Below are 26,649 nucleotides of genomic sequence, written 5' to 3' on the forward strand. Positions count from 1 at the left end.
TTCCTTCTCCACCCGGTCACCTCTTTCCTCTCCTGCACTGCGACCTCCAGTCTCATGGTCCCTTTTGCTCAATTCTAGCCTGCCTCTTGCTGGAGCAATTCCCGACAGCAATTCCAGAGCTGTCCTTCCATGCAGCCTCCACTTCCACTTCCCCCCTTTCTAGCAGAGAGTGGCCTGCAGCACTCAGCTGTGGCTACAATGACAGCTTAACCAGAGACATAAGCCACATCAGATAAAATAGCACCAAGAACTCCCTGTACTGCTGACAATTCCTGTTCTGTTACAGGCTAATCCCACCCCACAGTCCTCCCAAATACTGCACCAATTGCAAGACCCTGCTTCAAGATGCTGCACACGCCCAGCCAGGGGATGAAAGACAACAGAATCTCTTAAGAGATAAAAATTAATACGAGGCAAAATTCTCACAGATTATGAAAAATGATAAATCAGTTACTGTGGCAACAGGTTCACCTGAAAGTGAGGCTTGTGTAGATGTACAGCTTAGCAGGAGCCCTTGGCAGCAGCAAGTTAAAAGACAATCTCATCTATGCTGTCAGACAGGGCCTTCTGCTCCCTAATTCCCACAGGAATTCCCTCCTTCACTCCTACAGCCTCCAAGAACAAAACAGCAGCTAGCCCTGCGTGAAGTGCAAACTTTTCAAGGCTCCTTTTCCTTATGATATCCTTTAAAGCAGAAATGGTTTCTGTGTCCAGACATAATCCTCTCTCAGCACAAAGGTGTTGGGGCTCTCCAGGTGTATGCTGCTTTCCCAGCAGGCGTAATTATCTCACATAGATGAAGAGAAGTTAAGATCTGCACTGTCAGGTGTGCACAGTGTTGTAGGAGCAACTGTTTAAAGACTCTGCAGAGAACATTGTCAATACCTGTCTTACCTCCCACATTTACATCCTTCAGAACATCTTGCTTGTACCACAGCTTGTAAACCACAGCTCTGCTTTTCATTCCCTACTACTGTTAAAGGAATGAGCAAAGCATCTGAGCTGTCTGACTGGCTAAATCTCTTGCTGGCACATCCCTCTCAAACACTCCCTGGTATATATGCTGATAGTGAATAATCTTTTTAAATCATATTTGCAAATGTCAAGATTGTACCCTAATTGTCTCGTAGCAGTGACACCATGGAGACAGGTTTCAGATATCAAAACAACAACCCCCCCCTAATTATGATTTCTCACTCATCCTCCATATCATTATGAGCCTTATCAATTCAATTCAGTTATGGTTTGAATCTGTCCATTCCTTGCTACAGCATCCATTAGTGGCAATGGGAACTCTTCACTTACCTCCTCACTCAGATCTGTGTGCTGAAATCCGAACAGTCACTGACAAATCCCACTGCGATTTTTTGGTCTAAGTACTGCAAATCTTTACACCGTAGGGGGCCAAGTTGGTGCAATTTGCTTTATTCCCCTCGCCCATGTTTCAGCTACACTACAGTTCATGCCTGCATTAATCTTGTTATAAAGCACAACATAAAATGAATGGGGTTTACCATGAGAAACATTTGTTTTTGAAGATCATTTGGGAGCCCTTTATTTCTAGATTTTGCTTAATTGACATCTTTTATGGTTCACTACAGTATTATTATCAAATTGAGCACATTTTTATCCTCAGGTATATGGTAACATGATTTGCAATAAAACTTAATTGCCGTCAACTACTCTGGCAACACTTTAAAGAGCTCCTCCCCTTGAAACATTAGAAAACGCCATTCACTGCAACATTAGAACAAGTCAATCTCAAATTCTAACCCTGTTTCCTTCTTATTCCAATATTCATTTAACAATCAGAAATCAGTCAGCTGTTTCACACATTTAGAGCAGAACATTTAAACAAGAATGTTGCTTCATAAATGCTAAGCTGGAAACTGCTTTCTGAGCAATAAAGGAGCAGGCAATGCTGCTACTGACAAGTACTATGTAACAAAAAAAAATAATCACTATGTAATTCAAATACATTTCACAGTTGAGAGATCTCCATGTTACATTTCTAAAGAGAACAATACAGAAAAGTAAGACTTGTAAACATTTCACACTTCTTTAGATGTGTCTCAGTATTTGAAAGACCATGAATTTATGACAAAAAGAAAAATATAATCAGTTGACAAGAGTTCTTCTGTCTTCTTAACCTGACTGAATGAGATTACACAGAAGAAAGGAATGCTTCAAGGACAAGCACCTTGTTATACTCACCTGTTACCAAACACCGCACTCAGCTCATCCAAAACATTGTTCAGCTTCACCTGCAGCTCTTTGAGATGGTCACTTGCTTCTGCATCCAGCTGTGGATGAAAGAAGAGCACTTAGCTTGAACTTAGAGGGCAGTCTGCTGTCCTTCACAGTGGTCTTCCTCACTGCTGAGGCTACTCTTAGTAAGCAGGTGACCTATTACCACTGGACTCTCTGAGCTAGAATGCTCTCCTCCACTGCCTGCTGCTGTCACAGGAGCTGTGAAATCATCAACAGGTATTTGCCTAAACAGCAGCAAGTCATTTCCCCAGGCTCCAGTGGCCTTCAGTATCCTTCCTCATACTTACAAAGTTGAGGAAGAAAGTGGATGTTAACCTCCTGTGGCCAACAGAATAAGCAAGCTGAGAAATCATCAAGCACTGTGCATTACCTTGCGCTCACAGGTCATTTCACCCCTCCAAGTCTAGAAGGAGATCAGGCTTTTCAGACTAAACGTTATTTACTTGTGCATTTCTCCATGCATGGTCTTGAAAGATGCTATTTCACCTTCCATCCTTCTGTCAACTATTCAAACTGAAGATTGACCCAGCCACTGCTCTCAGAAGACTGGACCCCGGCTGTTTTGAAAATCTGGCCACAATATCATGTCAGGAACTGTTGTGCACTCATCACTTTTGGAAACCATCATCTTAGCTATGGGTACTAAGCACCAGTAGCTCTGCTCTCACGGGGAGCCAGACAGCTTTTTGTACATAACTTTCAGAAAAGGCTTCACAAAACAAACAAGAAAGTGCCCGGAGCACTACATGGATGCTGCTGACACCCTGGCACATCCTGTAAGAAAGTGCTTGCTCCATTATTACCAGTCCAAAGCTGCCTATTTTTACATTCAGCAGTGCCCTGTATTTCAGCTGTAGACATCCCTCCAGCCTCAAAAGAGCCACTTCCGAGAAACCTACCTGTATGTATACATAACAACACATGTTGAATGCTTTGAAATTACTGAAAAAGTAATTTATAAATCAGATTTTGCCTTTGTATGCAAGCAGGCAAGCTGCCTATAAAACAAAAACCTTCAAGAAATGTCTGCATTTGGCATTCCGTGCTTCAGCCCTTACCTCTAAGGCAGAGCATCTATTTACAAATGTAATGAGCCAGATGCCAATACAGTGGTTAAAAATCAGTTCGGAATTTTACGGTATACCCACTCATGGAGCTATACAGGATTTGAACATGACAGGAGTTCCCACTTACATGAAGCCCTCCTCATATTCTTCAGCATCTGTCAGAGAAAGCCATGTGCCTTAGGGGATTTGGAATCTGATCCATTCATTTTCCTGTCGTAAGCTGGCATGGAAAACTGACTCTATTAGGCATCTGAATGTGTGCTAATGAGACTCCTGGATCAGAGTTTTCAAAATAATTAAAAAAAACAAACAAACAACAAAAACCAAGCAAGTGATGATTACTTAAGCCTTATAACTTCAGGCATTGCTAACTCTGACTATTTTTCCTTTATTAAAGGGAATTTGTATTCCCATTACCTTTATAATTCCCTTGCTCTGTGAAGGCAGAAGGAAGCTAACATCAGGCCAGTTGGCAGTCATTCTAGCTAAGCTTGCACACAACAACACAAAACAGCATCTGTTGGTAGTGGTTCGTCTTGCCCCTGCATTAATTCTTCCCTTCTCCTACTGTGTAAAGGAGCAAAAAGTCACAAGCTGTCTGGTTTGCTATTTACTATTAATGGCACTGAACTGTCCTCTGATTTTGGCCATTTCTGGCAGGTTTGAGGCAGGACCAGTTCATGATTCATCGAATCGTTTCAAGTAACTGCTTTTCCAGTGGAATAACAGAGAGGGACTTGGCACAAGACACTATTCTTCACTATTTATTTTACTTCTTTATAAGCTACCAGATGCATGGTCTAGAGGATGTTTGAGGTCAGTATCAACACCTTATTGCCCTGGTTCATGAATCATGCAATGAATTACTTGATTTACTGTGAGGTGAGATGGAGAGCCCACCAAGTGCCTCTAAGCTTCTCCTTGCTATTATACTTGTTGACTGCAAACTGATCTTGTGGGAGCAGAGGAAAGGCTGACTGCTAGCCCTGTACTGCAGGAAGAGAGGGCTAGAACAATGCTTTGCCAGGGGTATGAGCTCTAGTATCTGTGGCGAGGAACTCTCTCTCCTCCAAAACATCAACTCACAGCTCTCTGGGTGCAACTGGCAAGACCACCGCCCAGAGTTAACTTTGAGGTGCCCAGCCTCACCCTCAGAATGCCAAACCCTGGTGGTAAGCATTCTGATTCAGTATCCACCAAGACCTCTATCACCCTAGAAAGGCTGTTGTCTTCTGAGCAACCGCTACTATTGAACAAGGATTCCACATAGTACATTACTGACCATTAATGCTTAGGCATTGGCATGCTTTGGCTTGAAAGCAAATTTTGCGGAATAACCTGAGTGTGATTTAAGTCCACTAGGAAGGTGCTGGTAGGTGTGTACCACTGTTTACGTATATGAATTACATGTCAGTTACAGAGTCCCTGTAGCATGTAGTATAACAGCAAACTATTCTTTGCCCATATACTGGTAACAGTGCTCAAATGAAATAGCATACATTTTGCTGTTGCTGCTCAGCTAATGAATTCTAAGCGTATCAGCTACCGTTAATAGCAGGAAATGCTTCTTGGACTGCATGATAAATCTGGCTGTTAAGAGTAAAGAAGAAAGCAGTGTCAGGCAGTTGGGTCACTGCCATATGCAGGCTTATGATCTCCATTCTGTGGGTGTATCGGAGATGATTCAGAGGAAGAAAGCTAATGAAAAGTTCTCTGTGCAAAACATGGGCCCATACCCACAGCAAGGTGGCTTCTGATCTTTGAGAAAGTGCTCCGATTCCAGTGGAAATAATGGCTGGCACAGGCATAGCTCTGTGGTTGAGATTAAATATGCAGTACAGAAAACTGAAGTGCATGCAAAGAGGGAAGAGGGAACCCTGTATATTTACATTTCAAGGAACAAAGCAGGGACCTGTTAATTTCCTGCAAAGATTTGGGACTTGGCACTTCAGGGAATGCAGGACTTGAAGTCTCATCCAGGCACATTCAGAGCTGGAACCTCAAGTTCTCTGCTAATCTGAATGGCAGCATTTACAGCCCAGTGCTATGAACTTCAGTTTAGGTTGATAACAGAACCCATATGAGTCTAAGAATTTACTGTGATAGGCTTCCACATTTTCCAAGAGATGTCATTAGTTCTTCTTTGGTTTCTACAAACACTGGTGAAGCACAAGTGACCAGAATTGGGAGGCTCCTCTGCAGCTGAAGAAACACAGCTCTTGCCTTCCAGAAGGCTGAAAATGTTAAACAACTTACATCTTAAAGCCAGAGAACCTGTGAAATCATCAGGTCTGATCTGACATAGCAGAAGCTAGAAAATTTTGCTCTGCTATCCTATTTTAGCTTCAGGAAAGTTACAAAGTTCATCTGGCTCTAGCCTGAAGCTGCTGATTTTTATTCTGGCTCCCTCCACTAGCCCTGGCAGCTCCCTTCTGCAGAGGTGACTGTGAGGCAGGGAGCTCAGCAGACCCAACCTCCCTTTAGGGACTCACTTGCACTGAATTTTCATGCATCTCCCCACTTTGCTATAGGATTCAAGAGAAGGAACCTGGAGCACTGAATCCAAACAACAGCTGCCAGCTTCTCAAATACCAGGGTGGCCTTAACTATGGCCATGCGGGATGCTAAAGAGGAACAATCAGCAGATAGCACAAATCCTTTGAGAACATTCCTATCAAGTCTTGCTGTTTCTAAGCTGTCCTGCAATTTATTATTCAGGTGGCTAACTTAGGATTTAAAATGCGGGCTAACACTGGCTAAGCATTAAGAGGAGAGTTTCCTGAAGCATTAGTTGTATGGATTAGCTTGAAACCAAAGGCATGAAAATTGTATGATGACAATCTGCTGCTACTCAGCAGCTAATTTTTTGGGTTCTCTAGGCAGTGCTTGTCTCTGATACCTCACATGCGTGACTTTGAGGAAAAAAGAAGGTGCAGAAATGTTTTAAACTAGGCTTCTGCAGCAAATCCAGGCTCCAGCAGTGGGCAATGCAGTACAGGACCTTTTGACTTCAGTGCCATGAGTTCCTAACTCATGAAAAGCAAAATAACAGACTGCAGAAAGTGATCTCTCTCAAGTGAAATGAGAAATGCTTATTCTGGTGTCAGGGACAACACACAGAGCAGGCTGAAGTCCGCAGGAAAATGGCAGAAGTGGGTTAGAAACTGCAGGTCACATTAGACTTTATTAGATAATGTATGAATAATTAAATAAATGGGGCCAAGTTCAGCCAAACACTAGCAATGATTCTATACAACCCACTTTAGCAGAAAGCTAAATAAAATCTTCATTCTGTGGGTGTATTGGAGATGATTCAGAGGAATCAAAGGTTTCAAAAGGTATTAGTGTACTCAATTTCCGTCCAGGACTCACCCCCTGACTCCACTGTTCATTAAGCTTTTAATGCTACCTGCTACTCCATAAATGCTGCCTTTCCAAAACATGCTTCAGGAACATCTGAGAATGCTACTGAGCCACCGTGAAGCTGTTTTGATCCCAAGAGATCAACACAGTTCAGAAGGGAAGTAGAAGTATTAATTATAAATCCTAAAAATCATTTAAGATACTTCTTTCTGTGCGTATTTATGTATGTGTCTGTATAAATATATAGGCCTTGAGATCTCAAGCACAGACCCAAGAGAATCCCTCCACACAGAACTCTCTAAAGCTCTGCTGCTCTCATTGTTTCTGACTAGTAATGTTCACAGACCACATGATGCCAACACATTAAACCCAGAGATGCTGGGCAATTTTTGACCTGCTTTGTGCCTTCTGAATACTACAGCTGGAGTAAGAGAACTTGGGCAAAGGTACAATTCCTCATTTGGGGGGGGCAGGGAGAGGAAAGTAAAGGAAGGCGCTTTATCAAGGAGCCCAATCTCAAGAAATAGTACTGAGCAAGCACTTCTGTCCCACGCTATGCCATTAAACCTCACGGTGACTATGGGTAAGCCCTGTCCCTTGATCTCCCTTGCTGCAAAAGGCAGTAAGTGATACGGATTTCTGTAGCAGTGTGTTTTGGACCCATTCACATAGAGCACTAAGTAGCAGCAGTATTTCAAAGCTTTTCAGAGTTGTGCAGTGCCCCAGCTACAGCTGTAGGTAGAGATGGTTCTGCGAATGAGAAGCAGCTGAAGCCACAAACACATGTTAACTTAAACCAGTCCCCAAGGTCTGGCTTCACACGTGGTACACCTAATATACCTGCCACAGCAACAACGGAATATTTGGTACCTAGTTCTCTACACCTCTGAGAACACAAAAAAGGTGAACAGTTCAAGACAACCAAGACATACCACTATGCTCCTTTCTCACTCCCCCAAGGAAGTAAGAAGTTCCTTTTTGGGTAGAGCAGTCAGGACAATGCTTTGTGTGAGCTACTGTGTGATGTATAGATGAATGTAAATCAAACCTGCCACAGAAAGTAAGAACTGCCCTTCCTGAAGGAGAGGATAAAACCCATAGATGCATTTCCAGCAGCATGTCTGTCTACATGTTCTATATTTAAAGCTGTTGTCTCACCAGTTGTTAGTCACTAGTCAGGTTCAGTCTGCATCACAAAAAGGACTACTCAAACTAGGACAAGCCCTCGTTTACTCTAGCAATACAGACGATCTAGCATGTTTCAAGTCAAGAAGCAAAGTACTACACAGTCACCCAGGGGGAAATCCTGTGGGTAGCAATAATGCAGGCACCTAACACAACATGATTTATTTCTGGTGATCAGTGGCAGCCTAATGAAGTGGACAAAGCACATTCGAAAGAAAAAAAAAAAAAATCAGTTCCAAACCCCATCTTTCTAGCACATTTGCCACATTTCTTCCTGTCTGGGTTCCTCTCCCCGTTTTTCCTTTTGATTCCACAGTAAAGGAGAAATAGTGGATTCACTACTTCTGTTCTACCTTACCTAAACCTCCTGAGAAAGGTTTTGAAGGGCAGAATGCAGAGAAAAAGATCTAGACTAGGACAAGCACCCAACAGTCTTAATAAATTATTTCTGCCACTGTTTAACACATTATCAGGTGATATTTTCAATTTGAAATATAGGGAAACTCTAATCAATGGCCACCATTATATAACATAGTAGCAAATTTACTCCTTAAGGGAAGTACACATAGATTAAAACCTTTTAAACCACTTCACAAACATTTCATTGCAAGTTTATTTATTCTTGAATAATGAGCATATAGCTACCACTGCTATTACAGCTGAGGGCATACAATGCTAGTTCTTGATGTAAGGCTCAGAAATTAGGATTGTTGAGATCACATGGAAAAGAATGACAGTATTTTTCCTTGCCTCATGGGGTGAATCTGCTTGTTGAGATTTTTGCCACTTCATAGAATTCTGCCACTAAGCACAAGAAATATCTGAAACAGCAATGCAGGCAAGAAGTGAGCTGCCCATCAGCAAAGCTGACTTTCCTCTTAGCGTACAGGTCATAGCACAGGCTCTACCACAACACAACCACAGAAAATGCACTTAGGTTTTGAAAATATTTTTTTCCTAACATCAGCATCAGCAGCCTTTTCTTCATCTTCCTGAATCTTGAAAAGCAATGGGGAAAAAAGAGACAGAGAGAGAGAGAAAAAAAAAAAAAAGGATATACAGATTATATGAGAACAGAAACAGCAATCTGGGGGAGGAAAACCTTATTTGTATAAAAATGGTCATCTCAGAACAAATGGACACTTCTGAGTATCCAACAATGCATGAGCACAGAACTCTTATTTGCATGTTTGCAATATATTAGACATTGGACATTTAGTGCCAAAGGTACTGTCTCACATTTATATGTCATGTAAAATGATTGGATGTCAACAGTTCTCAGAACTATCTGTCTGTCTTCAGACTTGTGAAACCACCAGCCATGCCCACATCTAGCCCACATGAGCACAGTATGTAACCTTTCCTTTCCTTCTCCATGCTGCTCTGTGCTTTAAAACATTCACTCCTGCATCTTATGACAAATTTAGCTGAAAAGTCTTCAGGCATGGCTATCCCTTCACAGTTATTATAGTCCCAGGTGTCACAGGGCTCTCCTTATGACTGCAGTCTTCCAGAATCAGTATGATGCAAATAACCTAGTAACAGTGCAGTAGGAGTGAGTAATAAACTCAGTCTCTTAGTGCTCTTACCTCTTTACCACCCATGGCTTCAAACATCTTCTCTAGCTGCACTCTCAGTTGTTGGATGTTATTCATCAGGATGCAGGGCTGAAGGGACAAAAGCAGGTGCCTGTCACCGCTCAGGATGCCAATACATTTTCGTCAGTGGTACAATCTGTGCCTCAATACCCCTCCCCAAGTAACAACACAACTAAAAGTCAAGTTGGAGGTATGGCATGCATACATTTCAGTACCCAAATGTAAGAAAGTCATTTTTTTCTCCAGCATGAACTGGGATGACCAGTTCCAGAAAGCCCATATCAGGAGACCTCTGCTGTTGTATATGTTCCTCCTTGGTTTTATCACAAACAGAGAACAAGCTGAAAAGGAATTGGTGTAAGGACAAGGTCCAACTCTCTGCAGCTCCTGCCATGTCCTGCAAGAATCCATGGTGCGTCACATTCAGTCTCGCCGTAATGTACTATCGTGAATGGTGTACGTCCCAGATCAGAAGGGGAACTGCTAGCCAGAGCTGCATTCAGAGATGCACCTGGGTCCTGCCAGGCCAAGGCTGAGAGCAACAGTCAAGGGCAGCCTGAGCAACAGATTCTTCCCTCTGCAGTTACATCTCCAGTACTGCTGTGGGAGACAGCAAAACCAGCATGGAACAGAACCAGGGTTCAAAAATGTAAGGTCTTGCTTTATTTAATACACAGAATTTTACTGAATTCAGGATTAAACAGCAAAATAATCAGATGGAGACAACAGTAAACCGAGAGTGTTGTGAAGTACCAGACCTACAGAGCAATCTGTGCCCATTTTTTGGTTTGTTTTTTTTGTGTTTGTTTTTTTTTTTTTTTCTCTAAGCACCTCTAAACCACCAGCCAGACAGGCAGAGTGGAAGTTAACTTCCAGGGGACCTGACAGCCTCCAAGCCCTGCAGATCATCTCCAGGACTTAGTTTTATTTCATGTCCAAGCCACAATTCAACCTGCAAAGGCATATGAATGGTGATGTGAAAACACTGAAAACATTTACGTCATCAACACAGTCAGGTGCAATGCAAGAAAGCTGGTTTCATCAGGACAATTATGCTATTCCTCAGGGCAGTGGAGAAGTTCAGCACAACTCACCAATTTCTCCTTGGAACAGTAGGACTGGAAACTGTTGGAAAGGATGTCAGCATACTGCATCAGTACTTTCCCAATAGTCTGCAAAGACAAGTTGTGAGCACTGTTACTTGCCCTCTATCACTGCAGAAAAGTCCAGGAAATAAAATGAAAAAATATGATAATATTTTGTGTCCCACTAAGGGAAGATAAACAACTTGATGTTGAGGGAGAGTATTACCTTAGCAAACCTCCTGTTATAATGAGCAACAATAACAGGGTCTGGGCACTCCAGCTTCTTAATGATCTCAAAGCTCTGATTGAGCTGGGTGAAGACATCCACCACTGAGCAAGAGAACAGGGCATGCTCGGATGTTTGCTGGAACTAAAACAGAAGTACAAAAAGCCATTGTCGAATGGAAAGATCTGAAACACAACCATCTGATGGACTGTCTCCATCATCTGCTGTACTGGGGACAGGATAACTTCACCAAAAAAACCTGCACTTTCCTTAGAATTAGCCAAAAACTCTCCAAAAGGCCCAGAAGAGCTAAACAGCCAATTCTTTTGGGTTATAAATTTACCGTCTTTCACGAAATATGACATGACAAGTATCAAGAAAACGTAGCATAATGCTGAGACCCTTAATGGAATACACAGCTTGCCTGTCAGTTATTGCGGAAAGAAGGAGAGAATGAAAAGCTTTTTTTAGATTTTCTTAAAATTCAGATAGTAAAGAGAACACTTACATTAGCATTACAGACTACAGCGTCAACAGTTACTGAGCAAATGAGAAGGCTCTTGCTCTCCATTGGGAATACCCAGCAAATTAAGAGTAAGATGACTCTGTCAGTGGATTAAGGTCACATTGTCACTGCACGATAAGTACATGCAGAGTGCCTTATATTTCAATTACCCCTCCCAGAGAGAGATGAGACAGCACCAAGCCACTGGCTGACAGATTAACAGCAGCAGAACAGGACAGACATAAATGAATGATATGCACCTTGCTATTAAACAGCTCTCTGTGACCTGTAGAGAAAAGTCCTAAAATAAATGAGTTTCCCAGTAGTTTTTCAAGCAAAATGGGCTTCATCCTTCATTTATATAGCAGCAGAATTTACAGTGTTGTTTGGTTCTGGGCAGTGAAGGATGTGGCACCACATCTTCCACTCAGAGTGACCTACATACCCCATCTTTCTTATCTCTCTCCAGAGCACCGTGCAGGAATTCTAAGGAAACATCTTCATTTTCATCCAGCCACTGCATCACAAACTGCTCAAACCACCTGCAGGAGGGGCAGGAAAGACAGCAAGTTACAGCAAGAAACAGAGCACCCCAACCAGACTCAGATAGTGCTGCTGTTTCGGCAGGCCTTGTGAAGGCTTGCCACCGTTAGATGTCTGAATTGTTACCTGTGTGTGCAGCCAAACTTCCCCAAAATACTCCTACCTGTACACAAGCTACCAGTGAGCAGGGTCGGTATCGTTACTTGGGCTGGACCAGCAGAACACAGACTAGCCCATCCTCTGCAGACCATTTGTCCTGAGCTGGTTTTGTCCTTCTCCCCTGCCTTTCCTCTTCCCTGGCACTTTCCCCTTTTCCCCCCCTTTAAGTACCACCTTCCCCATTCGCCCATGTGTCAGATAGCACAAGGGAGACCACCAAACCCACAATCTCTGCACATCCAGAGAGACAGCACACTATCCTGCTGCCCATTTGGGTGCACCATCTTTCACATCAGAGGTGCAAATGAGTATGAAGGGAGGAAAAGAAGCACCTGTTCTCCAGGGCCCTTCAGCCACTTTATCTGCAGATACAGACATACTTCTGGAGGGCCAGGAGGGAGAATCAAGGCTACAAGTTTTCTCCACTTCAATCCTACTCTCCCTTTCCCCAAGCCTTCTCTAGAAAACCCTCCTGTTTCTAAGGGCTGATTTCACTGTGAAGATGACTGAGTAAGATTAACTTCTGGTGATAGCACAGCATATCTGCTTGGGCTTGCAGGAAGCTGGCCAGCCCCGTAAGCAGCTCCTCATTGTTTTCTTTTAAAGAAGTACAAACTTAGTTCATGTTAAGTGGTGGACCAACAGCCTTGGAGCATAGTCAAGTCCCCAAAACAGGCAGGTCTTAGAAGCAGGATAGGAAAGTTTGTCTCTGTTCCTTCTCCCCACTTAGAAGGATAAGCTAAATAGTAGAGAAGAATCCAAGAAGATGCTGGAAGAGCCACTGCTGTACTTGGCACGGTCTTATATGAGATGGTGTCTGGAGCTCCCTCCTGCACTGAACAAAAGGCTTCTACACAACCCCACCTTGGCCAAACAGGCAAGGTGAGAAGCAATTTCAGTGATGGGACCTCACAGCTGGTCATCCCTCTGTTTGCTGCTCTGTGGGACACAATAACACAGTACAAAAGAGGGGGGGGGGGGCTATGTCTGTGTTTAAGCAACAGCATAGTGGTTACAGTTTTATTTTAAATGTCTGTCTAGAATTTGTGGAAGTGCCAACATACAGCAGCTGAAGCAAATCTTAATTTCAAATATTACTGAACAGTATTCAAAAATTAGGGGAAAGAAGTGCCCATGTGTGATTTCAGTCCATACAAAAGATTATTGTATGAGCTTCACAGAGTACAGCCTCCTCTGAACAGGCAGCTGTGTTCATAGAGATTGTGCTAATTATGGGCTGAGTTTGCAAAGAACATGAAAGCATGTGCCAGACAAGAGAGGGAGATCAAGAGCAAATTCACAGACAGCATACTAGATAGCCTTAAATACTCTCTACACTTTGAAATATAAAGTGCATCAATGCTAATATTGGAAATTGTAACTGACACAGTGTTAAATGCCAACAGAAACCTGTCTGTGCAGCCCTATTTAATATAGACAGTAACAGCGGAACATTGTCACAGGCATATGGACTTCCTGTATTCTGGAAAAAATCCTTCTGAATGGCACTTTAGGCTCCTAAAAGCCAGCATATTTTGGGGTCTGCTGCAAGGTTCATTTTGTTTTAAACTACAACAGCGTATTTTAACACAAGACCTCAATCCTTAGAACAGAACTCAGGCAGTTTACAAGGAAGCAACTACACATCTTCCACCTGTTTCACAGTTCCTAGGCTGCAAGGTGCTGACTGCTTCACATGTCATACGTCCGTGTACAGGGAGGACTACTTGTTTGTGCCAGAAGCCATAATTTTCACTAGGAGAAGTAGAGCAACTTCTTGATTATCACTCATCCTTACTTACTGCATCACACAGATAAGAAAAGGCCATTAACTGTTGAGAACAGTCATTGCCCATTTTTATAGCTACCATATGTTGACATACAAAATGAAGTGTATAGGTATTTTTTACTGTCTTACCAAATTGTCTAATCAAAGGTGGTAAGGAGAAAGGTACTGCTGTATGGCTGCTGGTGGTGTGTTTGCTCCCACTCCTATTAAACAAAGCATTATCTCCAGAAAGAGGTTTAATATGACTGTTTACATGCAAAGTTAATCACTTAGGTCAGGTCAGGAAATTCTGTGACTACATTTGCAAAGACAGCCTCAACGCTGTCTTTTATTGGCTGCCAGGAAAACACAACAGACATAAATCATCTATAAAACACTGCCAGTCCCTAGGCACATTCAGGACCAAAATGCACTTTTAGCTGTAACACAAACCTGCAGTTATCTTAGGCCAAATACCCCTTTGACTATCAGGTCTTGCACTGCTGAGCAAGTGAGGGGGGACTCTGAGGACTACAAAGGCAATATATCTAAAACAATATTCAAAACTATTTAGCATAGAAGCTAATAAAAATAATCTGATTTCATGCAGAAATAGCTTCAAAATGTTAATATATGGCAAATACCTTCTTCCTTGCCTGCTTCAGTTATTGATCTAGAAGGAAACATCACGATGACTCATGCACCAGCACACAAGGCAGAAGCTTACAGTGCTGCTTCAGAGATACTCTGTGCTTGCAGGGGTCAGCACAGCCTGACTCGAGATGGCACAGCCAACCTCTCCAAACAAGGTTTGCACAGAATACGCCTCAGTCCTGCCTGCTGGGAAACCGCTGTGCTTTGTGCCTAAATGGAGGTTTAGCGTTTACCTCTGTTGGTTGCACAACGGTAATGTAACACAAAAGGCTGCAATTTCAGCTTGGCCATGATCCTGGCTCCTGCGGTCTCACAACTTTACAGGTGAATTAACCTTGTTCATTTGCTGTGTTGATGCATGTGGATACCCAGTGACCATCCTGTGGGCCTTGGCAAGCACAGAGGCATTAAGACAGGCAGGGTTTCAAAGAGTAAAAGAGCAAGTACTGTGTTCGATGAAGTGAGCGAGAAGAATAAGACAGGATTTCAAAGGCAGAAATGCCTTCCCCCACCAGAGAGGAGGTAGTCTCTAGTACAGTTACAATACTAGCTGCATTCTAATGTCAATATTAAAATAAAACATAGAACACTTATTTACACATCTTAAAAGCTACCGTTCTGTGGAAACTGACACTTTGCAGCTTTTAGCTGGCAGCTAGAAGTGAAGAGAGGAAGGTTTGAAGATCCACTCCCAGCTAGACTGCTACTTCAGCTTCAGAACTGCTGCTGACTTTCAGAAAACAAGGGGAGTATAAAAACTTCAGTTTCAATACTTTGGAGCCTTCACTTTATCCAATCATATCCCAAGGCTATCAGAAACATGGTTTCTTACAGTTTCAACATGAAAAGTGAGTTTATGGATAGCCTTGTCTGTTGGGTATACGGACAACTCAGCTGTTCTCTGGACAGCAGCAATTTCATTACATCTGATTTACTGATACGCAAACCTGACACATGGACTCGAAGCTTCAAGACTAAAAATACTTGTGGTGAAGCAAATCAAAGGACAAGAGCACATTGCTCTAATTGATAACAAGGGGATATTTTGTGACAGGTGAAGGTTGTGGTTGAAATAAACATCACCTGTGTCTGACAGTGTGGTTATTGTATTAAAGTACAAGAGTGAAGTAACAAAGCCAGTGGCTGCAAATGTACAGGAGCACTGAAGCTCTACCGCAAAGGCCAGCAGAGCAGAACAGTCTGCAAAGGACAGCAGAATTAAACTGTGCATCATTATCCTGATTACACGGGAGAAAAAGAGAGATTAAGAGTATCTGATGGCTTGCCTGAGACTGCACTGACTCAGAGGCACAGCAAAGAGAACGGGGCTTCTGAGACTGTCACTCCAGCACCCTGTCCAATGAGTTAATGCCTCTCACCGACCTGACTTGTTAAGCAAGGCCCATAGCCCAAGCGGAACAATTGCATCAGCTGCCTCAAGTCTTATTAACATGCAGCTAGCACCAGGCCTGAGGGACTGTGTGCACCACAGGGTGGGAAAAGAATTCGGAATGCCGAACTGGAAACAGTCCAAGCAAGATGTTATTTTCAAGAGGGGCTATGCACACTGCTGCATTTGGACAGCAGTGAACAGTATATACATGAACAGCTAGGTAAGGCTCTTAAGACGCTCTGTTGAGGATGCCTGGGGGCTGGCCTGGGGCCACTGGAAGCATCACTAGTCAACAACACCACTGAAGAAGAGCAAAAAAACCAACCAACCAAACAAACAAACAAAAAAAAAGACCAACCAAAAAAACCCACCAAAACACAAAAGCTGCTATCAGCCCAGCATGTGAAAGCAGCAGCACTGCCTGCAAGGCAATGCAACACAAGGTCTATATGAAACATAACTATTTAAGTCTGGGCATTGCATGTACAAACATAGTCCAGCTGGAGCGAGGTGAGTAAACTTCACTTACAGGGAAAGCTGGGAACAAACAGGAGCCAGCACAAGGCTGGGAAGTGACATGAGAAAAGCATTTTACTCCTGTAAAATAGGAACTACTTGTTCTCCATGCTCAGGCTGCTAGGACAGGATATAACAAGGCCAAACCAAAGTTAGAAAGATTTGGAGGGGGAAAAAGGGGAGTGTGTTAAACCCCCAAAACTGAATGGAGAGGTAGCAGTGGAGCACAGGTAAAAAAGCTGCTTGAAGGAGATGTACAGCAATCATCTTCACTGAAAGCTCTGAAAACCAGTTATACACTGCTCAGAAATAACACGCGTACTTTTGCCTTAGGCCAGGCATGGGACTCCAGTTAACTGTTCTCTCCAGGTTGCTCAGACAACTTTTTGGGCTCACAAACCTTCTTCAGGTCTGAAATCTACTGCTACTCTTTTAAAAAGGTTGAACAGAAGTTGTGAACAATTGCTTAGCTTTTAGGAGCGACAGCTTATCTAATGTTTTCAATTAAACCACCTAGACTTACTAAAAAACATTATCTTTACTTAAAAATCCTATTGTGTGTATACATATGACATTCATACACACACATATAGACATACATACAGTATATACAGATAAAGCTGTATCTATTAACACAAGACTGTAAACATACATCCAGAAGTCTGTTGTTCAAGAACCGACCAAAGCCCCCACTGCAGGCACAAAATGGCTTAAAGACTGTCCATGCCATTGCTAAAGGGTTTTGAGATCCTAGGAGATACTGTACAATAAGGGATTGAATTGTGTCAGGGACAGCGTCACAGAAGACCAGAGGGGTCAAACATGCATGTAAACACAGAAAATCAGGGGTGAAGAAATGGTGTATCATGAAGGCAGTCACAGGAGAACCAAATGACTACTCTCAAGGTAACACAAGGAGACAGATAGTGGGGATTTACTACAGGAAACGCAGCACACTCACGCTGGATATTCAGGCACTTTTCCCTTGAAGGCAGGCAGATCGTGAACATATTCATTGTACAGCCACTTCACTTTGAAGTGTAAATTCATATAGTCTGCACTTTTACACAGTCTGTGTTTCTCATGCTCTGTAAAGAAGGAAAAAAAAGCAGTTAGGTCTGAATTTACCACTATCACTACATCAGGAACAGGTGAGTCTTACAAAGCATGTCCATAGTATGTAATTGTTTTGAGGATGAAGCACCTATAAAGCCACAAAATCTTCACAACACAGGATTTTGGCAGCAGGCAGGGGTTCTTGGTGGTTATTATTGGAGCTATGGAATTTATTTCTGTAGCTTCAATTAATACTTCCATTTGTTAAAGACTTTCTGTTGTCAAAGCACTAAAAATAGAGCAATCTCTTATGGCCTTTCCATTTAATACATGACAGTCCAGATCTGATCTTTGCAGGGGGAAATAAATTATCAAGGAGAGTGAATCTGTTCATTCTCTGGTGTAAACAAAGGCAATACCAACATGTTAGGCTACATCCCCTAAGAGACAAGAGTAGAAAGCATCAAGTTCTTTAGAGTTTGACAGTGTGAGTCACAAGCAAGTTCAAATGAGCTATACAGAAGCAATTTATTACACTTCTCTTCCAGAACTGTGTTATTTGTATTGCCTTCCTGAGCACAGTTCACTGAAGCAACCCATGGATATCTCTACCTGCTGCTGAGCCTCTTACTCCTGCCAGGTTTTGTTATGTTTTTGTTCCCAGGCTATGTCAGGACAATGCAGTTACTCCCTGTATAACACACATACCCCCACAACACAACCCTTCCCACACACCTATGCTGCCAAAGTTATGCATACTCATACCTACGTTCCTGCAAAGATCATCTCCCTACACCACTGCTCCCCTTTCTCTCGCACAAGAAACGTATGCTCCATTGTCTTTGCTTTCAAGGCCCTTCACAGCCTAAGTCCACACTACTGTCTTTCATCAGTTGACTCCCACCTCTGGGTCGCCCACAACTCCTGCTTTTAACCTACTTAAGTTCTCCCAAAACCATCTCAACACTTTCTTCCAAGCCACACCTTGTGCTTACACAGGCAGCTCTTTCTGCTGCACTGCTTTTCTTCAAAATCCTCCTTGAAAAGAATAAAATTCCTTTTTCATGATGCTGACTAAGCAGCTGGCTTTAGCTTCCACTGCGATCCTGAATTATCAGGTGACTAATTCTGCACCACTGTTCCCTAGTGTTGCCCGTACACACCCATCTCTTTCTTCTGCCAAGCCTCAACAGCATGAATACCCTTTGTGCCAGGCTTCCTTGTGCATTCAAGCACCATAGCAAGCTGCTAGTCCATGACTACAATGTCTAAAACATACATTATTTTAACTTAAGACTCAGGGCTTTTTTTTTCCCCAAAATGTGACTTCAGACTCGCCTTCCTACCTTTTGTGTGGTTATCTCATTACTGATGTAACTTTCCAAAGGCATCACTGCTAACATGTAGACAGGATCCAACTATGTTGGAAAGTGGAAGTATTTCTCTTAACTCTGAATGGTTTTAGTCTAGGATTTCAGTACAGGTATCCAGTAGCTGGGTAGAAATATGCGTACACAAGCAATAACTGCTACAGGTATTAATCATCAGAAGATAGGTGTTAATGATGTAAAAAGGCCCCAGCTTTCTAATCAGTTACCTGATAGACAAGCTTATCTTACAATATCACAACCTATTTTCATGTAAATGTGAATTCTTGCAACTATTCCAAAACATTAAGATATTTCCACATCTCTCTCGAAGCTTGATGCAAAAGAAGAAAGGCCAGGTAAGTTATGAATTATCCCACTGAAAACACAAAAACCAAGGAACTTTTCATGCATAATTATTCCATAAGCCTTGTCAACTCCCAAGCAGTGGAACAGTGACTTATTTGCAGACCTCTGTAAGGATGTAATACAGATTTCCTTCTAATTCACGTGTAGCAGGTCAACAGAGGTACAATCTCTAAAGAAAAAAAATTAAAGAAACCCAACCTTTGTTTCAAAGAAATTAGAATGCCCAGTATCTGAGAGGCATAGTACTCAGGGGTGATGGTTCAATGGACAAATTACTCTACATATGCTACTTCACATGTACTATGATCCATTACTCTCCACACTGAATTTGCTTGTACTGAAGCCAAGCAAAGTTCATTCCTGTTTGCAGACCAATAAATCTAGTACCTTTCTTGAGCACTAAGGAAGTACAAGTATAGTCAGTGTCTGAACTGCTGACCTCCCTTGAGAACAACTGCAGAAGAAAGTGCAAAGCTCTCTCTGCAGATCTAAAATGGGAAACAAACACAGTAATAGTGGCGCCTGCTTAGCTCCCTGTGAGAGTGAGGAAATCAATGGACAATTATAACTTCATTAACTCTGACACGCACTGTCACCCAGGTGCTGTTCCTGCATGGGGAAAGTGCTGTTCCTGCAGAGGGAAGGTTTGACTCGGAGGTAGAAAGGACTCAAATCAGATTTATATCCTCAAAATTAAGTAGTGCACTAAAAGCAAGTAATTCAAGCCTTTTCCTGTTTTTTAGGGCATTTGAAACACTACTAAGTTGCAGAAGAGGAAGATGCACAGCAGCCACAGAAGCATAAGCCCAGGGACTGCTACTAGGACTACCTAGCCATCTAAGCAGTAAAGAAGCTGGACACCAAGGGGATAAAACTACAGGAAAGTAAAAAAGAGGAAGAGAGGTCTTACCACCATAAAAGAGAACTTTACGTATGCGAAAGAAAGGTGGGGCTTGTGACAGAGAAAAGACAGAGAAAAGTGAACTATAACAGCTCAAACATGCTGGAGGACAAAAAAAAGCCAACAAAGCCCCAAAACCCCCTCATCTCCAGCAGCCCACCTGCCTTCCCCACCTTCAATGGACCCCGCACAGTTTGGATCAGCTGCTTTCTTTCTAAATGGAAATGTTTAAGAGCACTTTAAGGTGGCATGGAAACACATCAGCCAGAGGTATACTTTGAAAACCCATTTTAGAAAAAGTAAAGTGAACAGGAGCCATCAGTCATATCATGTTTTTGTTCTGCTTTATAACTTGCTGGCTTTTAAGAGCTTAGCAGCAACAAGAGTGGAAGAGTGCACAGATATTTCGCAGCAACTGCTGAGTTTTATCCTGAAAAGACCACAGACTTCTGTAGGTCTCTCACATTTCCTCAGCAGTTTTCATCTGCAGTCTCCTCCAGAGAAGAGCTTTTAGGGTCACCAAGGCCATATTATTAAGGCATTAATAGGGAACTGCTTCCTAGCAGCACACTTTCTAGTGCCATGTCCAGTTCTGTTTTTCAGGCAGAGACCACAACTTACATCACATCCTTAATTTGTGGATTTTCCTCTTGATTATCAGCCTGCCTTCTATAGATTAATTTCTGGCAAGTAATGCTGAATTTTCTGTCCTGGCAGCTGTGTCTCCTTAGGGGAGACAAAGGCATAAGACAGGTCTGCAGTGCACTTGCCTTCCAGCAGTCAAACACACTGCTGCTGTGGCTATTGCTACCAGTTGCTGAACACATTTTAAATAGAAAATAGGTGTTTCACTTTTATGACTTGAACATTTTACACTTTAGCAAGCTAACTCTTCAGAAAGTGCCCAAAAGACACATGCTGAAGCATCCGCAGGCTAGCAAGACTGCTGGTTCTGAAGCCCCTAACCACTGTGTTCCGGGTGTAAATTAGGATTTATACATTGCCCTGCACAGGCTGCATGGTTCACATGGGGGTGAGCTCCAGCTGGGAGAGGCCTGGCTAGCTTCTACCCACCGGGAAAAAGGAAAACAACTCACACAGCCAGGCACTGCTCTCCAGCTCAGAGAAGCCTGAGCCTCCCAACCGTCTTCAACACTGCATACTGGAGAGCAATGTAGGAGCATCAGGCTGGAAGCCAGGAGGGGCCAGTTTCACACAACCAGGCCCACACTCTCTACACCGAAGTCACTGCATGGCCTTTAGGCTACAAAAAAATGTACTGCCACTGCCGGAGATCCTCAAGCGTCACCCCAGCCAGGAGGGAAGGAATAGAGTCACACATGAACTGGAGCTCCAACCTCAGCAGTTATTCCTTATCAGACTTTATCTATACCTTAATGCCTGGGACCCAGCAAAGGGGCTATCGCCCAGAACTGCTCAGCATATCAGGGACCATCAAAAAAACAAGTGGAGTGACTAGTCAGAACAGGAGTCTCCTTACAGCACATATCCTCCATTTCTACAGCAGCAGCATAGTCTTCCAAGTCGTCTTTGCAGATCTGCTCATCACTGGCATAAATCTACAGGACACTAAAGCTAGTATTAGCAACTACATCCAAAGTGCTAAAACTATGGGTAACAGAAGAAAGTCTTCATCTACTCACAACTATAAACTCCACCAAGACGCATCGACTTACCACTTGGTGAGGTGAATGAGCTCATGTTATCTAGAACTTAGGAAGAGAACATAAAGGAAAACACCATAAAGAAAATTAGAAGCAAGTGTTATACTCTGGGTTCACGTGCACGTATCTCCACAAAACAGATCAGCTTTTGCTACAGAGAGCTCCTGATGCATACAGATCTTGGAGCACACAAGAAATGTACCCAGGGGTTACTCCACAAACTGGCAAAGTCAGGAATACAAAATGCCTGGTGTAGTTAAACTGGCAGAGAAATTAGCAACTCAAGCTGAAAAATGCCAGAGCCAAGAGCTGAGGACCTCAAATCTAATCATCATCCTTCACATCACTTAATCTGTTTCTTTTATCCTTCCTTTCTCCCTCATTTTAAAGAAAATAATGCAGCAAGTTAATCCAATCTTACATATTTAAAATACAAGTAGTAAGGCCTGTAATTAAATTATTGTAGAGCTTGTTCTAAAGGTTATCTTCAGAAGTTTCTGGAGAGCAAAGCAGTGAGGAATCACACTTGCCTCAAATAGAATTCTGCCCCCTGAGGATTTCTTGAATATATATTTGGAAAAGACACACACCAACACAGACTCAATCTTTGTTCAATCCTCCTGCAGGACTTGCACAGCCAGAGTACAAATACATGTACTATGCAGTTTTTCAGCTCTTGTTCAAAACACAAACTGTTCCCTGTCCATCAGCTGCCTTTGTGTCAACTTTTCTCACCAAGAAATAATTTCAAGAGGGATACTCCTTCAGCAAGTATTTGCTATGCACTGTTGAACTCACAGGTAGAAACATTATGCTAGTCCTTGTCTTAAGAAGCTCTCAGTTGACCAGCAGGATATCAGGGAAAGCTAAAATAAGCCCAGATTCACCAGGGAGGACAGAGTCAAAGGGGACATGGTATGAGATGTGAACAGCAAAAACCTGGGAGGCAGAGTTAACCTGGGAACTGGCAATCAAATAGAGCCATTTAAAAGAAAAAAAAAAAAAAATCAGTCAAAGTCACATCTCCTTTGACAGTCAAATTCACACACATAATCAGTAACCTTTTTGCAGCTGCATTTTGGATGCAACAGGGAAAGGGAATCTTAGGAAAGTCAGCAACTAGATTTGGAGAGACCCAGTTCTCATGGCAGCTGATAAAGGAGGAAGATAGGGCACTTTTAACAGTATCAGAAGAGCAAACTGCATAATAAATGCCTTAAGGACAAAATGGAAAGAGAAGCCAAAATGGTTTGCAGAAGCAAAGAGTTTCTAGGGAAAGTGAACATGAAATTATCACAGTTGCCTTAGTCCTTAATGCATGAGCAAGTAGTGACAGTCACTATGAGACTCGTCAGCATCGTAGGTCTTAGTCCTTCTTCCCAGTGTCTAGTCTTACATCAACATAACTTCACAAGACAAAGGCACTGTGGGTGACAAGCATATATAAAAAGTTCTTAACACAGAAGTGAGAAAATTTCATTCAGGCCTGCAGCCTACTGAATTCAAGCCTAGAGCTGGCAAAGGGTGTCCCCCCACAGCACGGTCTCCTATCCTTGTGGCACTGACAGAGACTAAAAAACAGACAGAGTTCATCTTCTTCACTTACAGAGCAACCCCACAGACTGTTCCCAAAGAACAAAATCCAGGAAACTCGTTACTGGCAGCAGGTTTTTTTCTAGCAGTCTGAAGGAAGAGTCTAATATGTTGTCACTCCTCCAACTGAGCTTAGATCAAGCTGGGGACAAAAGGATTTAGCCTAATTTTGCAAATCACCAAAAGCAGTAACTTGACTTGCGTTTGGAATATGAATACAGCTAGCATGCTGTAGGCAGCACTGGCACTCCTGATTTATCACATAATCATGAAGCCTGATGTTGCAAAACATTGGGAAAACAACTGCTACTGCAGCTGCAGAGCTGGTGGGAGCTGGATGCTCTCTGAACCTTGGTAAGATGATGATTACATTGTGCAAATGAATTTATAGGACTAAAACCAAGTTTAGAATTAACTATAAGAAGAGTAATGCAAGCAGCAGAACTCCTTCCCAGGCATTTGCTGGGCTCTGCATGCCTGACTCATTATCAGAAACAGTAAAATTTCTCTTTTACTAGAAGTCTGGTGGAATTATGCAAAGATTAATTCAAAATGAAGATGTCTGCTGCAGGACTTGTTCTAACAGCATGTTTCTGCCAAAGGCTTAGACCATTTACGCTGTATCATCCAGGGAACTACAGCCATGGCACAACCCAGAGTCCACCTACTTCTCCAGCTCTTTCTACCATTGTGCATTGCAGAAAGAATCTGCTGCTGATCTAAGCCATTGTATCCTCAGGCCAAAGCAAACTTCTGAATTTAAACCAGCTGGGATGACAATAAATGGTTTGCAACACAGCCTGACAGACAGGTCTAGAGCTCATGCAGATGTCAGCTTCAGTCCTCACCCATAAAGCAGCTGTCCACAAACAAGCCACTAGAAATCCCTGCTCCAAACAGTGGTGCTACTAATGTGCTTAAGCCTCATTTAGAACAAATGGACAGAGAATAAGAATCAGCAACAAGTCAGCTGGCAGCAGTAAGGAACTCTCTTACCTTCCATGGCATATTTCATATCCTGGGCGAAAAGACTCCACATCACTTCTGCACTGATCTTCCCAACAGCAAGCTCCTGAGGAAACCTGAGGGGACATTTGGGAAAGGTTTTGGCATGTATCAGAGCAAAGGGCTCTTCTTTATTCAGCTCTGAGTTAAATCACAAGCTGAAAAGCTCAACATTACAGATGCTTCCTTCACCCTAGACAAATGATCAGGTGGAAGTTGGAAGACTGGACTCTGTGGCATAGACTAAATAAGCTGAAAACACACTGCTGTTGGGACTGGTTTTACCTCAAAAAGCCAAGCCCTGGATGCCTCCCCTAGAAGAGATGCATACAATAATTCTGGGAACATGATCTCAATGCCTTTGCACCTTTTCTAGTGTTAAGAGGCTGACAGGTGAACAGTAATCAGGTGTCCCTGCCATGTCACATCAATGATCACTAGGGCATCGTACACAGGTCTTTGTGTATAATACGTTGTCCGATGTCTCCCCCTTTTCTGCCCTGCGGGACTGGAGGAGTATCCACCGGTTTAACAGACAGTGTTCAGGTTCCTTTCCAATGCTGTGTCAACCCCACCCAATGCAATCTCCCACTGCTGCACAGAACACCACACGTTCCTAAATCACAGTGTAAGGTGTTGTCACCATGGCACCACTGTGTGCATTAATGTGCATCCCAGAACTGAGCAACATCAGAAAAAACCAAAAGAACATCTCACCCCATTTTCAGGTGCCTCCCTGAGTTCAGGATTGTAATAATCAGGGTGTTTGTGCTCGAACGCCATCGTAACTGAACCTTTTGAAACTCTTCCATCCCAATCAAAAAGAGTTATTTATATAGATAGAGACAGATAAGACAGAAAGACAGACAGACAAGATAAGTACTTCTATAAATACACAAGTGACAGAAGAGAAAGAAAGCAGTTTAACAAATAAAGCAGAACGCACAGAGACTAGCACTAGCCATATAGGACATGGAAGATTCTTACTGATTCAGGACTGGGGTATAAGAATTCTTGTCCTCTTCTATGATGGAAACTATCAGAGTGATGAGTTTGGGCCAGAAATCCAGGTTCCTGATGCTGGGGCCCTGGTCCTCAGGAGGAAGGTCCTGATTTTTGTTCTGGAAAGGAAGCCATTGGAAAACCAGTGTAAATTTAAAGGTGAAAGAAAAAGCTGGCAAATATAGATCACCATACAAACTCCAAACACTAATTATCTGCAGACTCTTAATTATCTGAAGAGCTTATAATTATTAATGTCTCCTGGCCACTTGCATGATCTAATGCAAAACCGGTAATGTGCCAAACCATGGTGTTTTACTGGTGGCCTCAGACCCAAATAATCCCTGTTTCATCATTTACAATGCCAAGAGTAGGTCAGGCTCCAGGAGACCTGCTGAGACATCATTTGCTCTAAGCTTGTTCCAAATACTTGCTTTTTACGCACCTGGGTTGACGACTATATTCACATTGACAGGGGGTGCGTGCATTACTGCAGCGTGGCCAGTAGAGCCCTCATAGATTTGAAAACGATTTGCATCTAGAGGTACCTCTTAAACCCGGTGCAGGACGCTGGGTGCTAGAAAACTGCTTGAGGTTTATCTGTGCTAAAGACAGTTTTCCTAAGAAGTCTACATTTGCTCTAATTGACTTTTGCTCAGTCAAAGCTGCATCAAACCTTCCCTTCACAAATAAGTGCTCATGAACTAGAACAGCTGAGGCTGGCAAAAGGAATCATAATTAGTTAGCGTAAAACAATTATCATCCTCCACTTACTAATTAGTGTTCATTAACTGATTACAAGTTTTGTGAATTCAGAAGATAACAAGTGACATAATTCTGTTTTTGTTGGCTTTATATAGCATTTAGTATTCTTGTTATTATCTTAAGAAAATCAGAAACTTGGATTTCTGCCCGCTTATCAGCTACTCACAGGATCTGTTTGGTACTCGCGACTGTACAGCTCATGACAGTTGTTGAAAATGTACTCATAGGTGGAGTTGAGGCAAGCTTTTACACAGTCCTTCACTACCTGGCTGGCTCGGGGGGGACTCTGCAGCTCTTGGACCTGGCAAGGAGACAACAGAGTCAAATAAAGCACCGTTCATTAATCAGACAGGGAAGGAACAAGGCACCAGTCTGGGAACTACTGATTCATCAGGACTTGGTGGGTCTGCTTTCAGTGGCTTGTGCTATCAGTGACCTGAAACCATGAATGGGTCGCTCTCCCCAGGCATGAAACAGCAGTGACAACACTTACGTCCCTGCAGGGTCATTTGGAGCGTAAAAGAGACTCTGAAGTGCTGAGGAAGATTCTTCAGAATAAAAAAACCACGTGGC

General features: G+C 42.7%; 1 protein-coding gene across 14 annotated transcripts in view; it reads right to left on the reverse strand.

Annotated features, from left to right (window-relative positions):
* The window catches only part of UNC13B (unc-13 homolog B), a 215,155-nt gene that overhangs the window by 24,522 nt on the left and 163,984 nt on the right, over positions 1 to 26,649 (reverse strand). For 7 of the 14 annotated variants that reach the window (XM_037373658.1, XM_037373661.1, XM_037373659.1 and 4 more), the window contains 9 exons: positions 26,243 to 26,377; positions 25,297 to 25,430; positions 24,301 to 24,386; positions 17,295 to 17,421; positions 11,746 to 11,842; positions 10,796 to 10,939; positions 10,579 to 10,656; positions 9,476 to 9,553; positions 2,215 to 2,303 (listed from right to left, as the gene is read on the reverse strand). In XM_037373658.1, coding sequence (XP_037229555.1) covers positions 2,215 to 2,303; positions 9,476 to 9,553; positions 10,579 to 10,656; positions 10,796 to 10,939; positions 11,746 to 11,842; positions 17,295 to 17,421; positions 24,301 to 24,386; positions 25,297 to 25,430; positions 26,243 to 26,377 — 968 coding nt within the window. Of the gene's footprint in view, positions 1 to 2,214; positions 2,304 to 8,848; positions 8,885 to 9,475; positions 9,554 to 10,578; positions 10,657 to 10,795; positions 10,940 to 11,745; positions 11,843 to 17,294; positions 17,422 to 20,035; positions 20,078 to 21,723; positions 21,760 to 24,300; positions 24,387 to 25,296; positions 25,431 to 26,242; positions 26,378 to 26,649 lie in introns of all 14 variants that reach the window. The other 7 variants (XM_037373647.1, XM_037373652.1, XM_037373651.1 and 4 more) reach the window with 3 other exon arrangements.

This window comes from Falco rusticolus, chromosome Z, assembly GCF_015220075.1.
Source record: "Falco rusticolus isolate bFalRus1 chromosome Z, bFalRus1.pri, whole genome shotgun sequence".
Lineage (NCBI taxonomy): Eukaryota > Metazoa > Chordata > Aves > Falconiformes > Falconidae > Falco > Falco rusticolus.